Raw genomic sequence first — 22,248 nt, 5'->3', positions numbered from 1 at the left:
TCGCAGCTAAGAGTACTACACCTATCTGTAAAGACGAAACCCAATCTGTTTTAAAACTTTGTTCTACTGAAACACAAAAAAAATATGTGCAACTGTGTACAGAAAACGTTTTTACTTGAGCAAAATAACGTTGCTGTTTTAGGCAGCAGTACATGACACCATTTATTTATTTCAGCAAATTAAAGAAATACAAAATCATTTTCTGTGCTTCTCAATCGAGTGTGGTGAAGTCAGGGAATGAAGTGACAGGTTTCTTTTTGCGGTTCTGAATCTGTTTGGCGGGAGTTTTATTCGACACCCTTCATGAATTCCAGGAACTCTGTCGGTATTAAAAGTAAAACGGGTTTTTGTTGTCAAAATGTGTAATTTTTGAGTATAAAACAAATATGCCATATATAATGCGTCAATTTACCGTCGTAATCGATCTTGCCGTCGTTGTTTTTGTCTCCGTCCTTCATCAGCTCCTCAATGTCGTCCTCGGTGATGGCCTCACCTGTCGATTCCAGCATGTTCTTCAGCTCATCTAAGTCAATGTAGCCATCTCCATTCCTTCAAGAGACAACGATAAAACATCTAGTATAGGAAGTAATGTGATGAACACTACAGTATCCTCATGCTGTTCGTACTTGTCAAACATGCGGAAAACTTCAGCCAGCTCTTCTTCTGATTTTCCTTTGCTCTCCTCTTTCATGCAGCGCACCATCATCACCAGGAACTCATCAAAGTCAACCGTCCCGCTTCCTGCAACCCACAGACACCTTTCAACGATCAAATCCCAATTCATATCATAAGCTTCACCTGAATCATATCTTCAACTAAAATCCAACATACCATCCTCATCTACTTCATCTACCATTTCCTGCAGCTCTTCTTGAGTGGGGTTCTGGCCCAGCATCCTCATCACCTTGCCCAACTCCTTAGTGCTGATACAGCCATCCTCAGCGTCCTGGACGAAGATGTCGAACGCAGCACGGAACTCTGCCGGGCACAGTCAGCAACTTTTGTAAGTTTATAAGAGAGTTGGCAGTGTTACATCTCAAGACACGCAGCTGTTGAACGATTAAAAAGAAAAACTCACCATTTTTTTGTTCTTCTGTCAAGTTCTCTACCTGTTTGGTGGAAAAGAGAGCTCAAATCTTTGCTCCACTTGGCTTAGAACTAAAAATATAATATGTTGTAAGACTGACCAGGGTCTATTCTTTACAGGAATGACAGCTGTCACTCGCATAATGTTCTTCAGACACCAGACACCCTCTGACCCATTGTTAAACACTTTAGCCACCATGACCCTTCTCCATTTCACCGGCTATTACAGGATATGTTAAATCTAAACCTGGTTACACTGGTTTTGTTGCTCAATTCCATTTTGATAGTGTGTCCTGTGATAGTGTAAAAAGGCCCCAAACCACTACTGTCCCATTTCCTATTCACTGATTTAACCTTGAGAGATAACTAACCCGACAGTGCACAGATTGATTTCTCTGGCTGATTATTAGTTATAAGTCTGAAATAAACCTGTCGTTTTTTGGAGGAAGGAAATGGTGAAGGACGGGTTAATGTTTAAAAGAACAGTTATTAATTTATCAGTTATTTTACCTAATCATACCAACTTTTGGGTCACTCTCCGCTCAGGCAGCCTGAGGTTAAATGTAGTAATTCTAATTTGTGCAATCATAACTTACCGCTGCTTTATATACGTCATCCATGACTGTCCTGGGATTAAGGTTTCCTTTATGAAATTCTCTGTAAACTCCTCAAAGGTAATCCAGCACTGAAGCCCACCCAGCACTCCTCTCTTCACAGCAGACACAGGACGAAGAGTCCCAGAGCCACCTGCCTTGGCCTTTATGGATGGAATGGATGGCCCCAGAAAAGACAAAGCCTTTTGTCACTCCCCTTTCCTATCTAAGAGAGCGAGGGATGGGTGAAAAAGGAAAGGGAGCGGGACAGAAAGGGCTTAGAGATGGCATAGGCTATAAATAGGGGAGGAATGTCAGAGACAACAGGCAGGAGAACTCGAGTTATGACAATAAGTCCTTGGCACTGGTCTCTCTGGCAGCCTGAGCAACAACCCCGTATCAGGCTCTAAACTTATCCACCGGTCACCTGCATTTGCCAATCATTGTTGAGCAGCATCACGACTGCATTCTTGTGGCAGGCACTGGCTCTTTGTGTGCAGGAAATTACTATAATCAAAGAGGCAAATAGCACTTCTTGTTATTAAATCTTAACCAGTGTTTGGGTTGTTAAAGGTGTGGGCCCTTTAAGAGAATGAACATTAATAATTCCCTTCAGTGTTTTTTCCTCATTCAAAGAACCAATCTGAAATATGGCACTGGATAACCAAAATGTCCCAGTACCACTTTTCTTTTGTGGATCTTTTGTAATTGTATAAAAAATGTTTGCATAAAATTATTATGAGATTGCATTAGAGCTTAAGATGATCAACACCTTTTATACAAACTTAGAGCATACTGTAAATGAAATATCATTTTCAGTTAACTCAGATTTTTTATTTTAAAATTTAATTTGCACTGAATAATAATGTTTTAAATTAGAAAAATGCAAAAGGAGCAGTAAAAGGAATCGAGTAACTGTTTTAGTTGCGGTTATGAATGAAAGATCAGGGGAAACATCTAATTACTTCAGTCCTAAGACTAGTGATATATAAACAGCTGCTTCACCGTGGCATCTCTCCATCTTTATTTCTATAATTAAGTCCAGAGAATGGAACCTAGCGCTCAAGTCACGTCTTGTGCCTGAGCTGCTTGATAACATCTGACCATGTTTTGTGATTTATCATATCATTCCTGACTGTAAGTGACATGTCAGCTTGTTATGTGTTTGTGTTTGGGATAGTTTTATCATTTATAATCATTCTGAACACTTGTTTCTTTTGTTTTCATCTTTTTCTATTTTCCGCTTCACCAATGTCTACAAATCAATCAGTATTTAATGTCAAAATCAGACTGCATCATCTCATGTTGGGCCACAAGTAGCATGAAAGCATCAAGCATAGACTAATGCCAGCAGTGCTGTCATCACAATGATACAATATGCTATTCTGGATCACGCCGGCCTAAATTAAGAACCACCAACTAGCCATGAACCTTCCCTTAAAGAGTAAGAGATTACAACTCTCACACATGTACAATTCACAGACAAAAAGCAGTATAATTTTCTAAGTATGAATCCAAAAGGCTTGGGGTTCATTTAGCTTTCACAGTTTTCTGTGTTAGGTAAAGCTCTTTTTATTGCTTTTTACTCATTGCCCATGTTCTCAGCAGCTCTCTCCACGACCAGCATACAACAACCGCAACCTTCCTCACCCTGAGAACAAGTAACAGCTGAGATTCAGAGGTTCAGAGGGCGTGTGTGGGACAATGAAGACAAAGTGGGCTTGGACACCGGAGAGGTCAGCCGAACACACTCACTCCAGTGACTCACTACAGACAGACATTTGTACGAGGAGCAGCAGTCTGGCAAAGTGGTTTTGCCAGATAGCATAAAATTACAGATTCTGTCTCACTCTTACCCACTGTTTGTTTGCATTACAGGGTCATCCATTTGAAAGTTAGATTGGTTGTCAAGAGAGAATTTAAGAAAAGGTGTTTCAGAAACAGGTGGCCTAAGCTTCTTTAAAGCAACTTTATATTTTGAGTGGACTGAGCAATGAACATTTTTTTTAAAGTAAAGGCAATGAAAAGTTGTTATAATTATTATTCAGTGTTTTATATATTAGTGCTGTCAAACGATTAACTGTGATTAATCATTCAAAATAAAAAAAAATATTTACATAATATAACTGTACTGAGTATATTTATTATGTATATATAAATACACATTTTTAAAATATTTACATGTATATATTTATATTCATAGACTTTCTGTTATGTATAAATATGTTTAATAAACTTAACATTTATTAAATATATTCATGCGTAAGTGTTTATCTACATTCACATAATGAATATACACAGTACACACATATACTGTGTAAACAAAAATATATTTTGGATGCAATTAATAAAGATTAACTGCTTGACAGTCCTTATATATACATTTAAAATTAAAATAAAATGTAAAACTTATACATATGTTTGCTTTTGCTAATAAAATAATGAATTCTACAATAATGTTAATTGAAAGCTGTAATGATATCTGATATCTAGTGCAAATTAAAACTGTTAAGAAAGCTAAAAAAGTGGTATAAAGATGCCTCAAGGTGTTAAAACACCTTATCATAAGGTGATAAAATATACGCTTCCTATGTCAACGTACACAGTTGTTGCCCATTTTGTATCCAGTGTTGTCTGAGCAAATTTTAACAGAGTCGCAAGGCAATATCTCACTCTGCAGTGATACTTTATGGTGTGAATGTAAATGCAAACAATCTTTCCCTATACAACGTGACCCTCAGAGCTGGTCTATTTGTATGTGTCTGTGAGACCCACGTCCAGCCCTAACTGTGGCTTTTTTTAAACATCCTTCTTTCCTCCCCCACAGATTTCTCAAATCTCTGATTTCACACTAATGAGAGAAATTAAAAAGACAGTTTTAAACGCAAAAACTATTTGGACGCTGATGGCAAACTTAAAATGAATGAATGTCAAAGAAAATATCAAACCCCACGGCCCTTGTTTTAAAGTAATGACCAGAATTGCAATCTAATTCTCAAATGCGACACTACATATAAATCAGCCTGTAATCTCCATAACCCCAGAGGAGTGTGTAACTGTATGCTTTGAAAACACACAGCATTTGTCTGTATGCCTGTCTGCCTCCATCTGTTTGTTTTATGAGTTAGAGAACCATGTCTTTCTCTTTTGGCGAGGTCTTTTTCTTTTTCTTACATACGTGCTAATGGCAGCATGCCAGGCAAGAACATGTTGAGGACGAGACATGGAGCCGGAGAGAGATCTCTGCACAGGTCAGTCAGGCTGCTCGCTCGCTGCCCTCTTGTTTGGATAACTCTCTCATTTGTCCATCTCAAGTGCTACAAGGTGTGAACACTGTGTCACTGTGGCATGACGTGACTGACATTGACCATCATTCCTCTGCCTCTGCCTCTCTCTCTCTCTCTCTCTCTCCGTCCCAAACTCTAGTGTTTGTTGGCACAACCGTTGACTTTATAAGGAGGAGTTGATATTTTTGTGAACTCCTGGCAATGAAGGTCCTTGTACACGTCTAACCACGCACTGTGATCTCCTCCCTGTTTTCTTCTCCTCCTCCTTCTCACTGCTGACAAAGAGAGAATTTAAGAGGGCAGCTGGAGGTGAGCCTGCAGGTACATGGTGAGCGTCTGAGCAGATCGGATAAGAATCATGCAGGCTCTTTTGGTGTTTTGCGTGTGCTTAGGAGCTTTATCTGTGGAAGGACAAGTCCTGGATGGACTGAATTCACTCTTCACATTTATAACTGAGACAGATGTTTCACCCTCGCAGCATCAACCGGTGGATTCTTCATCAGCATCAAGTGAGTTCATCAGTAATTATAGTAATTATGATTTCAAGAGCAGTGACAGAGTTTGCAGTCTCAGGTCAGACAAGTTCATTGTGAATAGTAAACGGTGTCTGTTATGCTATGATAAAAGTTCAAAACTAAAGATACATAGAATCGAAGGATATTTTACAGAAATAAATAGAAGAAAAAGCAACGATTTGCATAGAGTATGTATGCCATACAATAGTTTGAATTGTTGAAAATTTATTTCAATATTTGGAAATATGTTTGTGGCTGCATTTACAGTCACCTTTTCACTTTTAAGTAATGTCATAGCAAAGTAAACGCAGGTATAGTTATTCTCATTAGTTCTGAACATGATCCACTATACATCACAATACTTTTCAGTAGTTTGGGGATGGTAAAAATATATATAAATGCTTATTAAATGTTATTTTTATTTATTTGCTTGAAAATACAGTAAAACAGTACCATTGTGAAATACTATTGCAAAACTGTTTTGAATATATGGTTGCATTATTTTCATAGTACCCTGTACTAACTATAAGTAACATTGTAACTACACGTCAACTAATTCTCATTAATTTGCAACTACATGTCTACTAACTCTCAGTGTAGACTGTTAGGGTAGGTTTAGTGTTAGTAGAATAAGTTGACATATACTTGCAAAGTTCCTCATAGTCAGTATGTTGTATCTTTTGGACCCATCAAAAGTGTTAGAAGTTATTAAGCAGACAGTCTACTAATACTCTCATGACTGCTAGTTGACATGGAGTTGCAAAGTTATTTACTGTTAGTCGAATGTTTACAGTGAACTATCGAAATAACATTTACACAATATTTACACAAATTTACAAAAAGTTACACAATATATATTAGAATGTAATTTATTCATTGTAGAGTAGGGAACATATTCACTATAAATTAAAAGTTTTCCATTTCTAAACTGCTAATTTAGGTAGTTGTTAAGTTTAGGTCTGCGGTGGGATCTTAAATATGGTCATGAAGAACAAGACATTAATATGTCCTTTAAAAGTACTAATAAGTAATATGCATGCTAATAAGCAGCTTGTTAATACTGAGAAAATAAAGTGTTATTAATTTATTTTAAAAAAACATTTACAGTAGTGCATGTAGCTTCTTTTTGGTTCTGAATTCACTTATTATTGTATTGAATCATGGCTGCATTTGCAGGTGAAAAAGGAACCAATGATGTACAAAGAACAAGCCAAGTAAGCGACGCTGCTACAGACACGCAGGTGAGTTTGTATTTCTGGAGACAAACCAATCAGGTTTCTTACATCAAATAATTTGGTAAAATAAATAGAAAACAGTAAATATTGAATTCTCGACCATACACCTATCCTATAGTAACGCCTGTTTGCTGCACAGGCTGCTACTGTTGTTACAGTGGAAGAAGTATGTGTATTCTGGCAGTCCAAGATAGCACAACCATACCATAAATGCTAATTATAAGTCTATTTTTGCTTCCTGTCTTAATGCCCAACCTCTCATTTTCCACCTCCTTTATTCCTGCCTGTGCTATTTGTCCACTATATTTAGTTTGTTTAGTTTGTTCAGCGTGTTTCTGGTCATTCCTGTATAACTAATGAGCTGGATTCCTGCTGTGTGTCCCATCAGTCAGTTATGGGGCGAGCTGAGGCTGTGTGGGTGGAGCTCAATGCTGTGTTGGAGAGATGGGGTGGAGCGGCGGGGAAACTGAATACAATCTTGAAGGAACTCAAAGAGGAGAAAAAACGCCTCTTGGATCAAGGGGAAGAGCAGAAACCAAAGAAAAAGGAGGAGGAAGAGGATGAGGATGAAGAGGAAGAGGATGATGATGAGGAGGAGGAGGAAGAAGAAGAGGAGGAGGAAGAGGAAGAAGAAGAAGGAGGAGAGGAGGAAGGAAAGGAAGAAGAGACAGCCGAAGAAGAGGAGAATGATGCATCTAACAGCACCTCCACCCAAGACTCATTACCAGAAGGCTGCCAAGTGGGAGAAGGTCGAGTATCCTGCAAGCAGATTGGCTTGTCCCAACTACCAGACATCACAAACGAGGAAGTCACCATACTTGAACTGCCTGGTAAGGTCCGGAAAGGCTGAACGATCCGACATAAGTATATACATCACTGAAACGTTCTATAATTTACATTGGTTGCGTCTTGTAATTCAACATTTTAACCAATGCGCTGTCTTACAGGGAATAACTTAACAAGAATTCCTCCCAGTGGTTTTTCCGGGCTGCCAGATCTTGAAGAGCTTGACCTAAGTTTGAACAAGCTGGACGACTTCTCTTTCGACCTAAATCTCTTCACGGTACTGGTACTATTTTATCCCTTCAATTACACCGGTTAAATACTCCTATAATCTTAAAAGAGTATGTACTGTATGTCTACATCAAATCTAAAAATAATTCCATCCTAGTCAGGATTTTTAAGAACATACGAATTAAAAGTTTCAAATTATAACTGCTAACTATAAGTCCAGCCAAGATACGTCCGGATTTCCCAGCAGGAGACCTTGAGAAGAGTCCAAACGCACCACTCCCAAAGCAAACTCAGCAGCATGAAAATAGGAACCACGGTTTGGCCAGTGGAAAATGCCACTGTCTTCTTTGACCGTCTATGAAATGTTGGTGAAATTAGCATGAGGAGTAAATTCTCTTTGATGAGGGAAATGGGTACACAAGTTACAATGCACATTTATGTCGTTTTACAAATGGAAAGTAGCTAAAAGCTTTTCATTTGGTGGTAGGCACAGTGGAAACATTGCTGTGTTAAAACGCAGGCTCATAATTCACTAGGCCCAAAACAGACAGGACATAACCACTAAGTCCCATGTAGACAAGTTTGTTTCTGCTCTTTTAACAGAATCTTACAAAGCTGAAAATTCTGAAACTTGATGGCAATGAACTTACAACAGTTCCACAGTTGCCATCTTCTTTGGAGAATCTGAAGATAAACAACAATAGATTAAACCAACTGGCTTCACACAGCTTCACAGGTTTGTGTTGTTTTCATGTCAGCTGCACAAGCAGCTTATTAAGTTCTTTATATAATTTTTCCTTGTTACATAGATTTACACATGAAGAATGGGGTAGTATTTTTTTAATCTCTTATTAGTAGCTGAATAAAAGCTCTTTTATTACAAGTTGTGTTGAGGGGGTTGACTTGTTGAGGTCACATGACCAGCCCAATATTACTTGCTTAATCTTAGTAACTTAGTAAAGTTTTTTTCATCTGACTGTAACTGTTTACAAAGTTGGCATAAAAGTATTTTAGTCGTGTAGTGTATTCCAGCCTAAAATAAATCATGAAAGATCATTTGAACAATAATTTTAAGAACAGAATGCTTTTTTTAGGTTACAGGTTACATCCACACCACTAGGTGTCAGAATAAGTGTAGGACAGCTTAAAATAAAAACTATTTACTGATGCACCTTTAACTGAACTGACTAATAACATTTTGATTTCTGCAGGGTTGCTTAACCTACAAGTGTTAGAGCTGACAGGAAATATCCTGTATGAGAGCAGCATTGCACCCTGGGCTTTCAAACCTCTGAAGGCACTCAAGTTTTTACGACTGGATAAAAACAGATTCAGTGGTATCCCAGCAGGCTTGCCCCGTCTATAGAGGTCAGTTCTGTAACCAGGCTAATGACTCACTCACTTGTTTCTCTGTATAGGTTTATGGTATTTATACTTTGATATAAATCTTGGTGTATTTGCAGGACCTAGGGTTGCAGGACAATCAAATAGTGGAGGTGCAAGACAGGCTTTTGGATAAGTGTGTCCACTTGAAGGTGTTAGATCTCAGCCATAACCTCCTAAAAGAGAACAGCATCTACCCTGAGGCCTGGATCAAGCTGCGGTGAGTCTCACACACTTTATTATTTTTATGAGCCATATTATATCATTATATTAATACACATTTTATATATAGATAAAATAGTTAATAAATTGTTTGGATATATAGATTATTAAATTAATCAAATCATTATTTCTGTATAAAAAAGTAATATATACAGTGGAATACAGAAATTGTGCCTATATCAGCGGTTCCCAACCACATTTCTGGAGGACCCCTAACCCTGCACATTTAGCACGTCTCCTTTCACCCATTTCTGCTAGTACAGCCTTCTGTTTAAAAAGCAGCCAATGAGGGCTAACCATAAATACACAAGCCAGGCCCCACAATGTCATAAAACAATCCCCTTTCTGGGGACATTCGGTCCACACAATGTACTGTAGCATAAGTACACACACAGTACAGTTTCCTTTTTAGCCACTAGATGCTGCACAAACGACATGCTGAGAAAAGCAACCCAACCATTGCTAAATGCGTTGTGGTACAACACAATTCCAGGAACCCGTGTGTCCGTCATCATCAGAATCAGTTGAAGGAGTGTGATCATTTATTCTGAACCTGCTGTCAGCCTGCATCTGCCTCATAGTTTCGATTCTACCAGAGTAGATGTGCTTCTCCAAGGTCTCACATCACTCATCCTCAGGAGCGTGTTATATGAGAGGCAGAAGTGACAGAGAGCCCACTCATCACTCACTCTGCCCTTTACCCTGTCAAACACACTGAGCGATGGGGTGAAGTTAGAAAAACAAGTCAGAAAACACACACCACGTCCCAGCTGTTTGGAAATCCGAGCTTAATTTCACAAGTAATAAAGACTGTGTCTGGGGTCGTATATAGAGGATTACTGGGGTCTATTTTGTAATTAGGCCTAGGCTCACTCATGGATAAAAGATTGCACTTGTATTGCGGTGAATGCAGATGTTTGGCTGGCCACCGATCAGCCAAATGGAGCGGTTTACAGCACTGGTTATGGCTTGGCTGTGCGATGGTGAATGTGTGGGGTTATGATTCATACAGGGGTGACCGTGGTGTGCAAGCATTCCTGCAGGGAGACTTTTTGTGGATTTTGTTTTGTAGAGCTGCCAACCTACAGATATGTGGTTAGCACATAAAACCATCCATACTTCCACTAAAAGCTAAAAAAACACATAGAAAAGATGTAATCAATACTTTATAGCTAAAAGAGACGTGCAGAGTATATACAAAAATTCAAATCCAGTCATTTACTCACCCTCCTTTTATTAAAAACCGGATGCATATTTTGTGTGATTTACCATTCAATTACAATAAACATGAAATAGAGCTTTGAAAAAGCATCACAGCATTAACATAAAGATAAACTAAATTACTAATCAAGTACATTAAAATGAGACCTTCCATTACAACTACGACACCATAAGCTTTTTGTCTTTTCCACCCCCTCCATTCCCTCTCTCACACTGACTCTTATAAAGTCAGCAAATTATACTAATACATTATTCATCTCTAACATCTTTTACTCATTTTCTTTTCTTGCAAGTTGCAAATCTTTTTGAAACAGTGCCGTGTAAAGCTGGTTTGCAGGAATTCATAATTCTCCTTTCTATTCACTCTCATTAACATCTGCATTACCAGGAAAGCGGGCATTATCGCTTCCATAGCTGTTGCACTGTTTACTTTCCAGCTGCTTTTTTAAGGTAACCTCTAATTAGCTGCAGTGAGCGTAAGTGAGCTTTGATCAGCCAACAGTCCAACTTTACAGACTCTTTATTTCAAAAATAATGTCACATTGTCACCAAATTGCTGCTCTTAATTGTTACTATTTGTGTGTGCGTGTGTGTGTGTGCGCGCATTCACATGTGTGATCCTGTGATCTGCCCAAACACTGCAGCACCATGCTATTATCTCGGCAACAAATCTCTGAACCTCGCCGAGTTAAGGCAAGATTTTTACTGTCTGCTTTCATTTCTTCAGCTTTTATGAATGCCTGTCAGCCCAAATAATGTCCAAATCGGCACCATGGACCCAGTGTAAATCCCAGCTCCATCAACACCTCCTCAACACTCCATTTCTCTAACTTTCACTCCTCTAGCAGCCCAGCTGCATATATACACACACACACACACACACACATAAAGATGTAGTCATGACAGTATTTTCCTGAATCTTGTGTGTGATCAGTCACATGAAATTTCCAGCTGAGGCGACTTGCTCAAAAAAATATTTGTGTTTCAAAGATGGCAAATTGCGTACTTCTGGGGGGTCTTGTTATTGAAATTATTAAAAATGTAAAGAAACAGTAACTATTACAGACCCTCAGCATAAAAGGCACTTCTTACTAATAATCTTAATAATCTTCTTAATTTGTGTTTTGAAAAAAAAAAAATATATATACAGCTTTTAATGACATTAGGGTGAGTGAATGGTGATGGAATTTACATTTTTACTTAAAATAACTGCTTTTGCATTGTATTTATATTAAAGTCCTCACTTCCTTGAGCTCTGTCCTCCATTTCTAAAGATCCAAGTGCCAGGCCTATGAAATCTAATTACAGTTTTTAATGTCACTGAGCAACCTTCATGTTTTTTTTCTTTTAGATGAATGGCTCTAGTAGAAGAACTGCTAATAAGATTCATTTAAAGTTTCTCTAAAAGTGGCACATATCTGACCATTGGTGTGACATCTGCAATAAGCAGGCAAATGTCATGGGAATCTGTGCAACTTGGGGTTGAAAGACCATGGTGTTCTGTGTGTTCATATGCCATTGTGTTTATATAGGTGCACGGATTTCTGTGTGTGAGCAGTGACACCACAGGCCCCCTGTCATCTGGAGGGTTGTTTTGGTTCTCGGGGTGAAGAACAGGGTGTTCTGGGAGAGGGCTCCTCTGCAGGCCAGTGACCTGAGACTGAGGATTTTGATGGATGTGAGGACAGTGTGGATGCGCTAGCTGGACCGAGCTTACGGGAATGAGGCGGGGGGTGAAAGAAAGGACACGCGCTGCTTGTTTTCTCACACAGGGAGAAAAGAAAAAAATGCAAGTTAGTGCAGTTTCACCAAGAAGTTCACATTTTCATTTCATAATGAGTTATATAAAGTGTCTCTGCCCGAGGAGACAGCTAAGAGCCAGCGGTTGTGCAGATATGAAGAGACACACTCGCATACACGTAAATGCCTTCCACCCCTTTAAAGCGTGAAAGAAAATATTCAAAACCTTAATATCGTCAGGAAAAGAGCATGAATTACGGAGCCACAGCTGGAGATGGTTATGCCATTGTTCGCTCTTGCTAGTTCCAATCATAGTGCCCTAAATGAAGGGGCTGAGTTTAGCTGTGCCTGGGTCTCCCGCATGCATGATATAACATGAGATCCAATGAAATGTGTCTTGTCGTGACAGTGGTCTTCCTGTCCTGCGTGCCAGGTTACGTAAGGGCGGTTGTGCAACACTGGCATCGGTGTGCCTGTGGACATGTGGTGGCAGCCGTGCTCTCTGGTTCTCTTTATGGGAGTGCTCCCTGAGGATGCCCACCGTTATTGGCTCGTCGGTGAGGGGAATCTGTTTGGTAACAATGTCAATATGTAAATCTGACTCTGGCATTGGAAGCCAGTAATCCTGAAACTGCTTTATTGTGTTCTTGGATTATGCAATTTTATGGCAGTTTTGTTACTCAGATGGTATCTGGTATTGCACGTTTAAAAGTTTTTACGATGCTTTTAGATACAGTTTAGGCAGTGGATTACTTTTTTTCTACTTGTCAGCTTATTGGTGAATGTCTACAGACTGCTAATATAATATAAGTAAACGTAAGCTTACAATATCTAAAATATGAAAAATGCATGTTTTTTCACTGTGAATGTAAGTGTGGGTATGCGTGTCTTTTTGGCTGTAAATGATTGTGCTGGCTCACTGGTGACAGTGGTCCGTTGCGCACATGCATAATAAAACATTTATGGATTTATTTAACAACCCAACTGTTGATGAAAATCTCCTAAAGAGAGGGAAAAATTCCCTCTATTTATTAGCATTAACACTTATTTCCAAAATGCAGGAACAGTATGCACCTACATTATTCATTTATTTTTAGGTCTTGACCCACTCTGTGCCCTAGGCAAGACAGACCAAATTTTTTAATTTTCCAAATGTCTGACACAGCGTTTTAGTCGAACACTTTTGCCTAAATGAATTACGCACCTTTATAAATCACGTTCAGAAGTTTTTTTTTCAAAATGCAATTGCCTCAAACTAGCTAGAACTTTCAAAAATTCTTGTTAGTTCTTTCAGCGAACTTCCTCCTTCGCATCTCCTCCTTTTATGCTTCTTTATTTATTCTTTAATCTTTTTTGCTATGGGGGGCTAGTTTGAGTTGAACAGTTTCTCTGAGCCCATCAAGCCAAATCTGTTTACCACTAATGCAAAGATTATATGGGCACGATAAATCTGCCTCATTGCTCATGGCGCTTTCTCTTAGCATTCAAAAGCTTTCTTGAATATACATTAAGGTGATACAATTGCTTTATATTCTTAAAACTAGGACTAGAGATAGCTCAGAGCTCCTCTCTGAAACGCTGTCAGCTATATTCACTGCCAGATATTCTGATTGATATTCAGTCTGCAACATCTGAAGTCCCATCTCTCATCTCAAGGTCAGTGTCAGAGCTTGTCGGGTGAATGAAATCCACATGGAGGTCACTGTAGCTTTTGATGTAATAATAACAGTCGTTGCCATATGAGACCCTTATTCCTCCTCAGCGCACTGGTGGACTGGGCAGCCGTCGGTGTTATGGAGGCAGAGGAAATGTGCTTCTGACTCCTGCTGAGATGAACATTGTAAACTTACACCAGCTGTCTCCTCAAGACCCCTCTTGAAAAACACAAAAGCCTCTCATACACTACCATGACTTTTAGGACGTTCTCTCCCTCGCTTGAAATCTTCCACCCCCAAACCCCCCTCGTGCCTTCACAAAACACACACAAATACGCTTAACCGAAGTCGACGCACAAGCTTTTTTGGCTCTAGCTGACTTGTGCTGGGTTAATGACCTGCCATGGGGCCCGTTCTCCGAGCAAACACTGCAGAAAACTTCACAAGCTCTTCTAGCTCTGAAAGAAACCCACTGCATATGATGCAACCGTTGTACACTAAACACTTCAAAAATACTCTAACCCAATTTGCATAAATACAAGTTTTAAAGACATGCTTAGACAAGCAAATATGTCTAGTAGACCAGCAGAGCAGTCCTTCTGTTGAAGCCTAATAGTGGTGGGTTTTTTGTTTCTTGACCTTTTAAATCCATTGAATTATATGATTTGTTCCGATTTATCAGTGATATTGTTACTAATTGGTTCAGATTGGTTGAGTAGCTCTTCGATTACATATTCCTGGGAATAGGTGGGGAAAATATGTGAAAAGTTAGCATTTATATGTTATGAGTGAGCCTTTGGATCATTAAATGGTCACTGAGAACTAAAAATAGAGCTCACAGGCTTCAGTTAATGAGAAATATTAGTGCAAATGTGATTACAATTCCTTCACTTAAAAGATTTGTTCAAAACACAAATTTGTTCACAAACTAAACTGTTTGTAGTTGATAAAAGTGCATTAATTCACATTAGTTAGCACAGTTTTAGTATCGGTGTTAAGAATTGTGAAATTCACGGGAATCTGAAATTTTGGCATTGCATTAACCTTATTTCCGGCAAATTATTATTTATTTGAAATTAATTATTTTGTAATATGTGTGACCCTGGACCACAAAACCATGCACGTGTCAATTTTTCAAAACTGAGGTTTATACAACATCAGAAAGCTGGGTTAATAAGCTTTGGTTCGTTAGGAAAGGACAATGTTTGGTCGATATACAATTGTTTGAAAATCTGGGTGCAAAAAAACTAAATACTGAGAAAATCACTTTTTTAATTTGAAAGTCATCCAAATTAAGTTCTTAGCAATGCATGTTACTAAATAAAAATTGAGTTACATTTGCAGTACAAATTATTGTCATGGAACATGATTTTTACCTAATATCTTAATGATTTTTGGCAAAAAAAGAAAAATCTGTCATTTTGACCCATACAATGCATTTTTAGCTATTGCTACAAATATACTTACTCATATTGTGATATAAGAGTTTGGTCGTATTGCCCACCTCTAAGGTAACACCCCACCTCTGTCTTTCTGTTTTCACAGGAAGCTGGAAACTCTTGATCTGTCCCATAACCAGATGGCAGTGGTGCCCTCAGATCTGCCCCGGGCCTTGCGCCTACTCTCTCTGCAGCACAATCACATTCACTCCATTCCTCCATACTCACTGAGTCACCTCCGCCCAGGCTTACGGTCCCTACACCTCTCCCACAACCTGTTAGAAGAGCACGGTGTGCTGGGGAAGTCATTTCGTGGTGTTTATCAAACTCTGGAGGAGTTACACTTGGACAACAACAGGTTTCAGAGGGTGCCACACAATATGCGCCATTTCAAGAACCTCAAGCTACTGCGTCTAGACCACAACCGTATAAGGTATGTACACTTAAGTTCTGTTCCTATACACAGTGGTCAGACCTGGAGGCTGGAGTCTTAAATCTATCTAATGATACACAGTTTGTTCAGATCAACTGAGAGTGTGATGTTTTAACATGCTCCGAATGTTGTACAACATAAATCAGAAGCCGTCAGCCTTCAGGTTAAATCTTCACTGTCTGTGCCCTATATAGACTGCTACCTTCTAAGGCAGTATATTAACTGACTCATACAAATACTCGTAATACTTGTAATAAGCACAAAAACAGTACTGTTCAGACAAATATTGTGTGTAATAGTTCATTTAAATACACACACACTACCATTCAGAACTCAGTAAATGTCAGTAGATGCTTTTTTTTTTGCAAGAAAGCTATTATTATTCAGCAAAAACACGTTAAATTGATCAAAAGTACCAATAAAAACATTGTTACTGTAGATTGATTTATTTTTTAAAGAATTTTTTTTTGAGCTTTGCGTTCATTAAAAAATCGTGAGTAAATGATTGCCACAAAATTGTTAAGCAGCGCAACAGTTTTCAGCAGTGAAAATAATAATAAGAAATGTTTCTCAAGTTTCAAATCATCATATTAGAATAATTTCATGGATCATGTGACACTGAAGACTAAAATGTGCCTTTTGACAAAACAGGAGTAAATAATCATTTAAAAGTATCTTCATATTAAAAATAGTTTTTTTGTTTGTAATAATATTTCAAATATTACTGACTAAAATACAGTGTTGTTTTGAGAAATTTTTACAGTGTTCATTGCTGTGCATTCTGGATTTCCATAATTCTCAAAAAAGACATGCTGTGAAATTGAAAAATGAATGCCTTAAAATACTGTCTAGTAAGTCATTAGGTTTTGGAATAGAACTGTAGTGTTAAGCTTCTACATGCCCATGAATACAACCTCCATTCAATATCCTCATTCCCTTTAGATTTTTCAACTCCTACTCAGACTCGGCTCAAATAATTTTCTTTGATCTTCTTTTAAACATTCTCTAGCATTTATTACTCACTAATTTTACTCTTTCTTTTCTGTTAGTTTGCATTTCAAAGGCGTAAAGGCTTAAGCTTGTCTGCACCCGCAGACTGCAGTGCATTGAATATGGCAGCCGATGTAGTGCGAGCTCTAAAACCCAAGATTGAACTACATGAACTGCACTAATTAAAATATTTGTGTGCTTGCTTTAGGGTCTGCCAGTAATTACAAGGATGCATATCTCTACTCTCTAAACTGCTCTTGAATTAGTAAGGTCTAGAAACACTTAAGAATCTATCAGCAACTGCAATCATTTACTTAATTAGCATTTTTGTCTTGTTCTAAAAATATAGTAACATTTATAAAACAATGATACTCGAGGGGCAACATTATTTTGTAATTATTAATGTAAATATCTTTTCTTTTTGTTTTTTGGAAAATAGTTGTCTCACCAAAATGTTTTTTTTATTGCACACATATGCTTTTAAGTTTTTTTAAAAATTGAAATAATAGTAATCTTTAGGCATTTTTATTGAAAACATCACAAAAGGAATTATTGTGAAAAATATGTACATCTCTACGATGAAAAGTGTGATAGTGAGTAATATGTATGACCTTCTTTTTTCAGCTCCGTCCCAGTGAAATCAATCTGTAAGGTTAAAAGGACTGAGGATTCTCCCCTGTCAGCTGTCCATTTAGAGTACAACTACATCAATGTGATGAAAATCCCTCGTGCTGCTTTCTCCTGCATTCGGGATTCCAACAAGATCATACTGGATCCTCAGAGCCAAACACAGGGCTAGTAAACACCCTGTCACTTGAATCCTCCCCTCTGCGTCTCCTGTCAGTCACTCTAAGATTAAATACTGTAAACACCATGTCCATTAAATCTATTAATAGTGTGCATGCTTCCTCTCCAAATGCACATTCGGGTCACGTTCGGCAACCTGTAGCATATAATACATTATTCTGTATGTAATAAACATTCTTCTTATAAGCTTTTGAAACAAAAAAAACTGAATCTGAAAAAAAAAAATCTGATGCCTTTCTACAATATTCATTTAGCATCTGCAGTGATTTTGTTATTATATACTTTCGTATTTATATTTGTGTTGTATTATTTTAAATCATCTTCTGATGTCACATTAAAACACATTAATGTCTAAAATGAAACAAATTCATGTCTAAAATGAAATGTTTTAGTAAATATAAGTCTAAATGTACACAATTACCGCAATTTGTCTGTCAGACTGATTGTGTGATGGACCCGTAGCTCACAGCCCAGGTAGGTGCAGCTAGAAAGAAAAAAAAAAATCTAGTTTGAGACTGAAGGGTATGTGACAGCATCTTTATTTCCCGTGACTTTCAGGACACACTGCCTCAGGTGGACGGCTGGAGGCCTCTGAGCAGAGATGATGTTTTGAATGGCAAGGTAATGAGATAGAACTTATGAGCTGTGATGTCTGCTGAGTTCAGGTGTGAATGACGCCCACAGCTCCGAATAGGGCCCCTCTGTGCTCATTCAGCAGCACCGCCTCTGGGTAAGAACGGGTTACTTTGATGCGAAGTGCCTCCGATTTCTCCTAGCCAAGAAATCTATCAAAGCGTAAAGATCCCCAAGATGAGATTCTTAAAGCATAAATGATTTACATCAAGCTGTTGATGGCCCCAGTGACCTTGACTGATCATTCGAAGGCAATGTGATGGCATGACACATTTAGTTTGAATTGCATTACACTGAAGGCATTTGGGCTCATTTAAGGTCCTTTAAAACAGTCCTCTCGTTGGCCATCTTGGTAATGTCTTTGGGCAGCTATAACAAATCATCAAAGCGCCGCTGTAATCTGCTTGAAAGAGAGAAGTCCTAAGTCTCTTAAACAGTTTGCCTAGCTTGCATTTCATTAGTATGTCAGGTCACCAATAATGTGTCAAAAATACTGGATTTTGCATTATATAGTGAGTTGTAAGTTCCCAGGCCAACTACAAAGCACATTTATCGATATACTGTTATTTGTGTAGTATAATGATATGGGCTTTCATTGAGTTGGGTGTAGGGCAATGTATATCACTGAAAAAAGTAAAAATGTACTCGCAACTTGTGAACAAGTGACCCAGACGACATCTTGAGATCAAAAGAGCAGCTGGACACTTCAAATAGGTCATGCACGAAAAAACAGCAATGTTGCATGATTCAAAAGATCACATATATTGGTCTCAGATGTGTCGTCAAGACCCATGAAGAGCAGCAGGGCTTCTGTCTTCTATACAGGGATAATGGCTCTGAGGTTCAAATGTGCATGATTCCCGGTGATCATTTTCCTGGAGGAGAGGTTTAATAACAGTGTGACTGGTCTGTTTGTAAAACACAATGCCTGTATTCTTGCAGCCGCGTAAGGGAAAAAATATTGTTAACGATATTGCAGAAAGACATGAGCTAAGGGTCTGAGATCCTCTCCAGCACATCAAGGCCACAGAAATCCTGGTGTCCTTCCAGCTTTGTTAATGAAGTGACTTCTTAGGTCTTGACGTTCTTTGTCCTGACATTTTATTAGCAAGCATTAATGAAAAACATGCACAGCAATCAAAACAGCCTTTCAGGATGCTAAATCCTTCCTCTCTTTAAGAAAACCTGTCTAATTCGTAGCACACTCATACATAATCCTGTGCTTGCTGTAAAATACACAGTAGGTCAATTATTACAATTGTTCTCTCATCAATTCTTCTTAGGCTTCTATTTCTAGAGACCTCTCTCTCCTCCTTGTGAACAGTCTGTATAATCTGACAGCAAGCAGATTTCTGACAGAAGTTTAGAGAGTCTAGTAATCCTACTTGTCTTGTACTTAGAGAACATAATTCATCTCCATTAGTCACTACAGACATACGCGTCACACTTAATGCTTTAATTAGCCAGTTCACTGCTTAGAAGACACTGGCTCAGCAGCGTTACTTTATCAAATCTAATATTGATTTCACTCTCAAGCAATCATTTTTCATAGTTTAGAAGCCAAAAAAAAAAAAAAAAAAAAAAAAAAAAATATAAAAAAAAAAAATATATATATATATATATATATATATATATATATATATATATATATATAATATTAGCATATTCAAATGATAATTGACAAATACTGTTCATATAAATACATGTATAAATTGTAGAAAAATATGTTGTTTATATATTAAATATATTTTCTATAATATAAATTCTATAAATATATGCATGTAAATATTTTTAAAATACCTACTATATTTGTGTGTATTTATACATAATAAACAGAGAGGATTTAGAAGCGATTAATCGCTTGACAGCATATATATATATATATGTGTGTGTGTGTGTGTGTTTGTGTGAACTTTAGATATTTTTCATTCAAGATAGTTCTCAGTGATTTTTCAAATTTACAGACATTATTAACACTTAAGCCCCATTTACATGCTTCTTATGCAAATGGCTATCCTAATCTGGTGACTTTCCACTGCATTATCACGATCAACAAGATGAAAATGCTATTCCATGAAGCCAAAGAGCTGTCCTAGGACAGAAATACATACATCTGGAGTTCTTTTAAAGCCACACAATAGGCAGTGCAGCTCACAATGCCTGTTGTAACAAAAAGTACAACAAACCAACACTTTCTCCATCTCCCAGCTGAGCATGTAATCACACATTACCTCTAAGCACCACTGAGTTGGCCGGTGCAATTGGTTATCCGATCTGCACGCAGAATAACCGCGATTTGACATAATTGTACGGTCATTTTGAAAACACTGCTCTACTGTCTAAGAAAGTGGCCACCGCAACTAACAAAATTCACGGTGCTCATGGTCCTGCTGGGTTTTCAGATGACGTCTGGGCGATTTTAGCTTTGGGGTAAAAATTGAAATAAAACAAAAATGTAATTTATTCTTAAATCCTTCTGAACATCTTCCCCAGCAGTGTAATTTAAATGATACACGCGCTCTTGTCCATCATGAGTTTCATCGCATCACTGCAGGAGTCCATGTATATAGTGGTATAACCAATTCAGAGATTCATTGTCGACTGGACTCACTAGTTAGATGGCATACGTTACTGGCTCAGATTCGTCCGCATGGGAGCTTTTTCAACCCAGAGGAGATCTGTCTTATCCTTCATATCCTCTTTGGCCCACAGACAAGCACTGTTCTTTCTTTATTCAGCCTCAAGCTGTTTTCACATTTAAAGCGGGCTTTTCTATGGAAAGCAAGGCTGAACTTTACACATTCTCACACAATCTCATATTCTCTCTCATCTCAAATTCCCTCTTTATTTTCTGTCTGATTAGTTTGTTACTTTTATTTATTCATTTGGGTGAATTTCAAATGTTAATGTTTAAACACAAGTTCAAAACGAATCTCTTTCATTAATAGTTTATTAAAAAAAAAAGCAGACAAAAAAACTAAAAATGTTATTGTTAGATAAAGCTTAGATAAAGAAAAGGCTCCACAAAAGAGGAGGCCACTTATGAAAGGGTTGGTTGTTCAAAGAATGCTGTATCAAAGCATATTAAGTGTAAAGTTGACTGGAAGAAAGAAGTTATGAAAAGGTGTTTAAGCAACAGGGATGACTGCAAGCTTGAGAATACTGTTGAGTACTTGGGAGAGCTTCACAAGGAGTAGAATGAAGTCAGTGAATCAAGAGTCGTCCGCCCAGACGTCTTCAGCAAAAGGGGCGAACAAACCATTTCTGAGACATAAACGTCAGAAGCATCTTACCTGGGCTAAGGAGAAAAATAACACAACTGCTGCTCGTTGCTCCAAAGTCCTTTTTCGAAATAATAGTAAATATTGCATTTAATTTGGAAATCAAGGTCTGAAGCCTGAAGGAAGGCTGAAGAGGCACAAAATCCAACCTGCTTAATTTTTGAATTTTCATGAGCTTACATGTAATTAATCTTGAACATATAGTTCTGACATTAAACTCTAGATGATGCAGTCTGATAGGTCCAACTCAGTTTGACATGATGACATAGTCACGTGGTGCTGCTGATCTGTTCTTTTTCTATCAGTAGCCAATGGGCTTCCATTATTCAAATACTTCTCCAGTGCTTTCAGTTGCAGCACTGTCAGAAACCCTCCACCTTCCCCAGCTCCACCTGTATAGGTCTGCTGTGGGGTGATTCATAGATAATAATAATAAGTTAATACATTTATATTGCGCTTATGAAAGTAATGAATACTGAGGGTGGGAGGTGGGGGGCACCAAATTTCACATTTTTGGGTAAATTATTCCTTTAACTTGCAGCTACTTCAAATGCAGTGCTTCTACTTTTTGTAATTCATTTTATTCATTTTAATTCATTTATTACTTTTTTTAATTCATTTTCATCTGCTTTTACATCACGTATAAATGTTGAACCCGACAGTATAGTCGAAAGCAGCGTACAAAAATGAAATGCTGGTCTAAATTAAGCAGTT

The 22,248-nt window shown here is 38.0% G+C and overlaps 2 protein-coding genes across 2 annotated transcripts; one reads left to right on the top strand and one right to left on the bottom strand.

Annotated features, from left to right (window-relative positions):
* Positions 1–149: 149 nt before the first annotated feature.
* tnnc1b (troponin C type 1b (slow)) lies at positions 150–1,861 on the bottom strand. Its single transcript, XM_043224774.1, has 6 exons — positions 1,683–1,861; positions 1,079–1,109; positions 832–978; positions 627–741; positions 413–549; positions 150–319 (listed from the first exon to the last, which is right to left on the bottom strand). Exons 1-6 carry the CDS (start codon positions 1,704–1,706, stop codon positions 288–290), a joined length of 486 nt encoding a protein of 161 aa, XP_043080709.1. The 5' UTR covers positions 1,707–1,861; the 3' UTR covers positions 150–287.
* Positions 1,862–5,238: 3,377 nt separating this feature from the next.
* si:dkey-32e6.6 (extracellular matrix protein 2) lies at positions 5,239–18,046 on the top strand. The gene is made up of 9 exons (XM_043224347.1): positions 5,239–5,475; positions 6,658–6,722; positions 7,105–7,546; positions 7,664–7,779; positions 8,334–8,466; positions 8,942–9,088; positions 9,201–9,333; positions 15,497–15,823; positions 17,438–18,046. Exons 1-9 carry the CDS (start codon positions 5,325–5,327, stop codon positions 17,610–17,612), a joined length of 1,689 nt encoding a protein of 562 aa, XP_043080282.1. The 5' UTR covers positions 5,239–5,324; the 3' UTR covers positions 17,613–18,046.
* Positions 18,047–22,248: the final 4,202 nt, after the last annotated feature.

This window comes from Puntigrus tetrazona, chromosome 23, assembly GCF_018831695.1.
Source record: "Puntigrus tetrazona isolate hp1 chromosome 23, ASM1883169v1, whole genome shotgun sequence".
Taxonomy (NCBI): Eukaryota; Metazoa; Chordata; class Actinopteri; order Cypriniformes; family Cyprinidae; genus Puntigrus; species Puntigrus tetrazona.
This window is presented reverse-complemented; position numbering and strand designations above follow the sequence as displayed.

Coding starts and splice junctions, on each gene's coding strand:
- tnnc1b (XM_043224774.1), bottom strand. CDS start 1,706: ATGGATGACGTATATAAAGCAGCG. Junction 979..1,078: donor GACAGAAGAACAAAAAAATG/GTGAGTTTTTCT, acceptor TGTGCCCGGCAG/AGTTCCGTGCTGCGTTCGAC. Junction 742..831: donor AGATGAAGTAGATGAGGATG/GTATGTTGGATT, acceptor TGTGGGTTGCAG/GAAGCGGGACGGTTGACTTT.
- si:dkey-32e6.6 (XM_043224347.1), top strand. CDS start 5,325: ATGCAGGCTCTTTTGGTGTTTTGCGTGTGCTTAGGAGCTTTATCTGTG. Junction 8,467..8,941: donor GGCTTCACACAGCTTCACAG/GTTTGTGTTGTT, acceptor TGATTTCTGCAG/GGTTGCTTAACCTACAAGTG. Junction 9,089..9,200: donor TATCCCAGCAGGCTTGCCCC/GTCTATAGAGGT, acceptor TGCAGGACCTAG/GGTTGCAGGACAATCAAATA.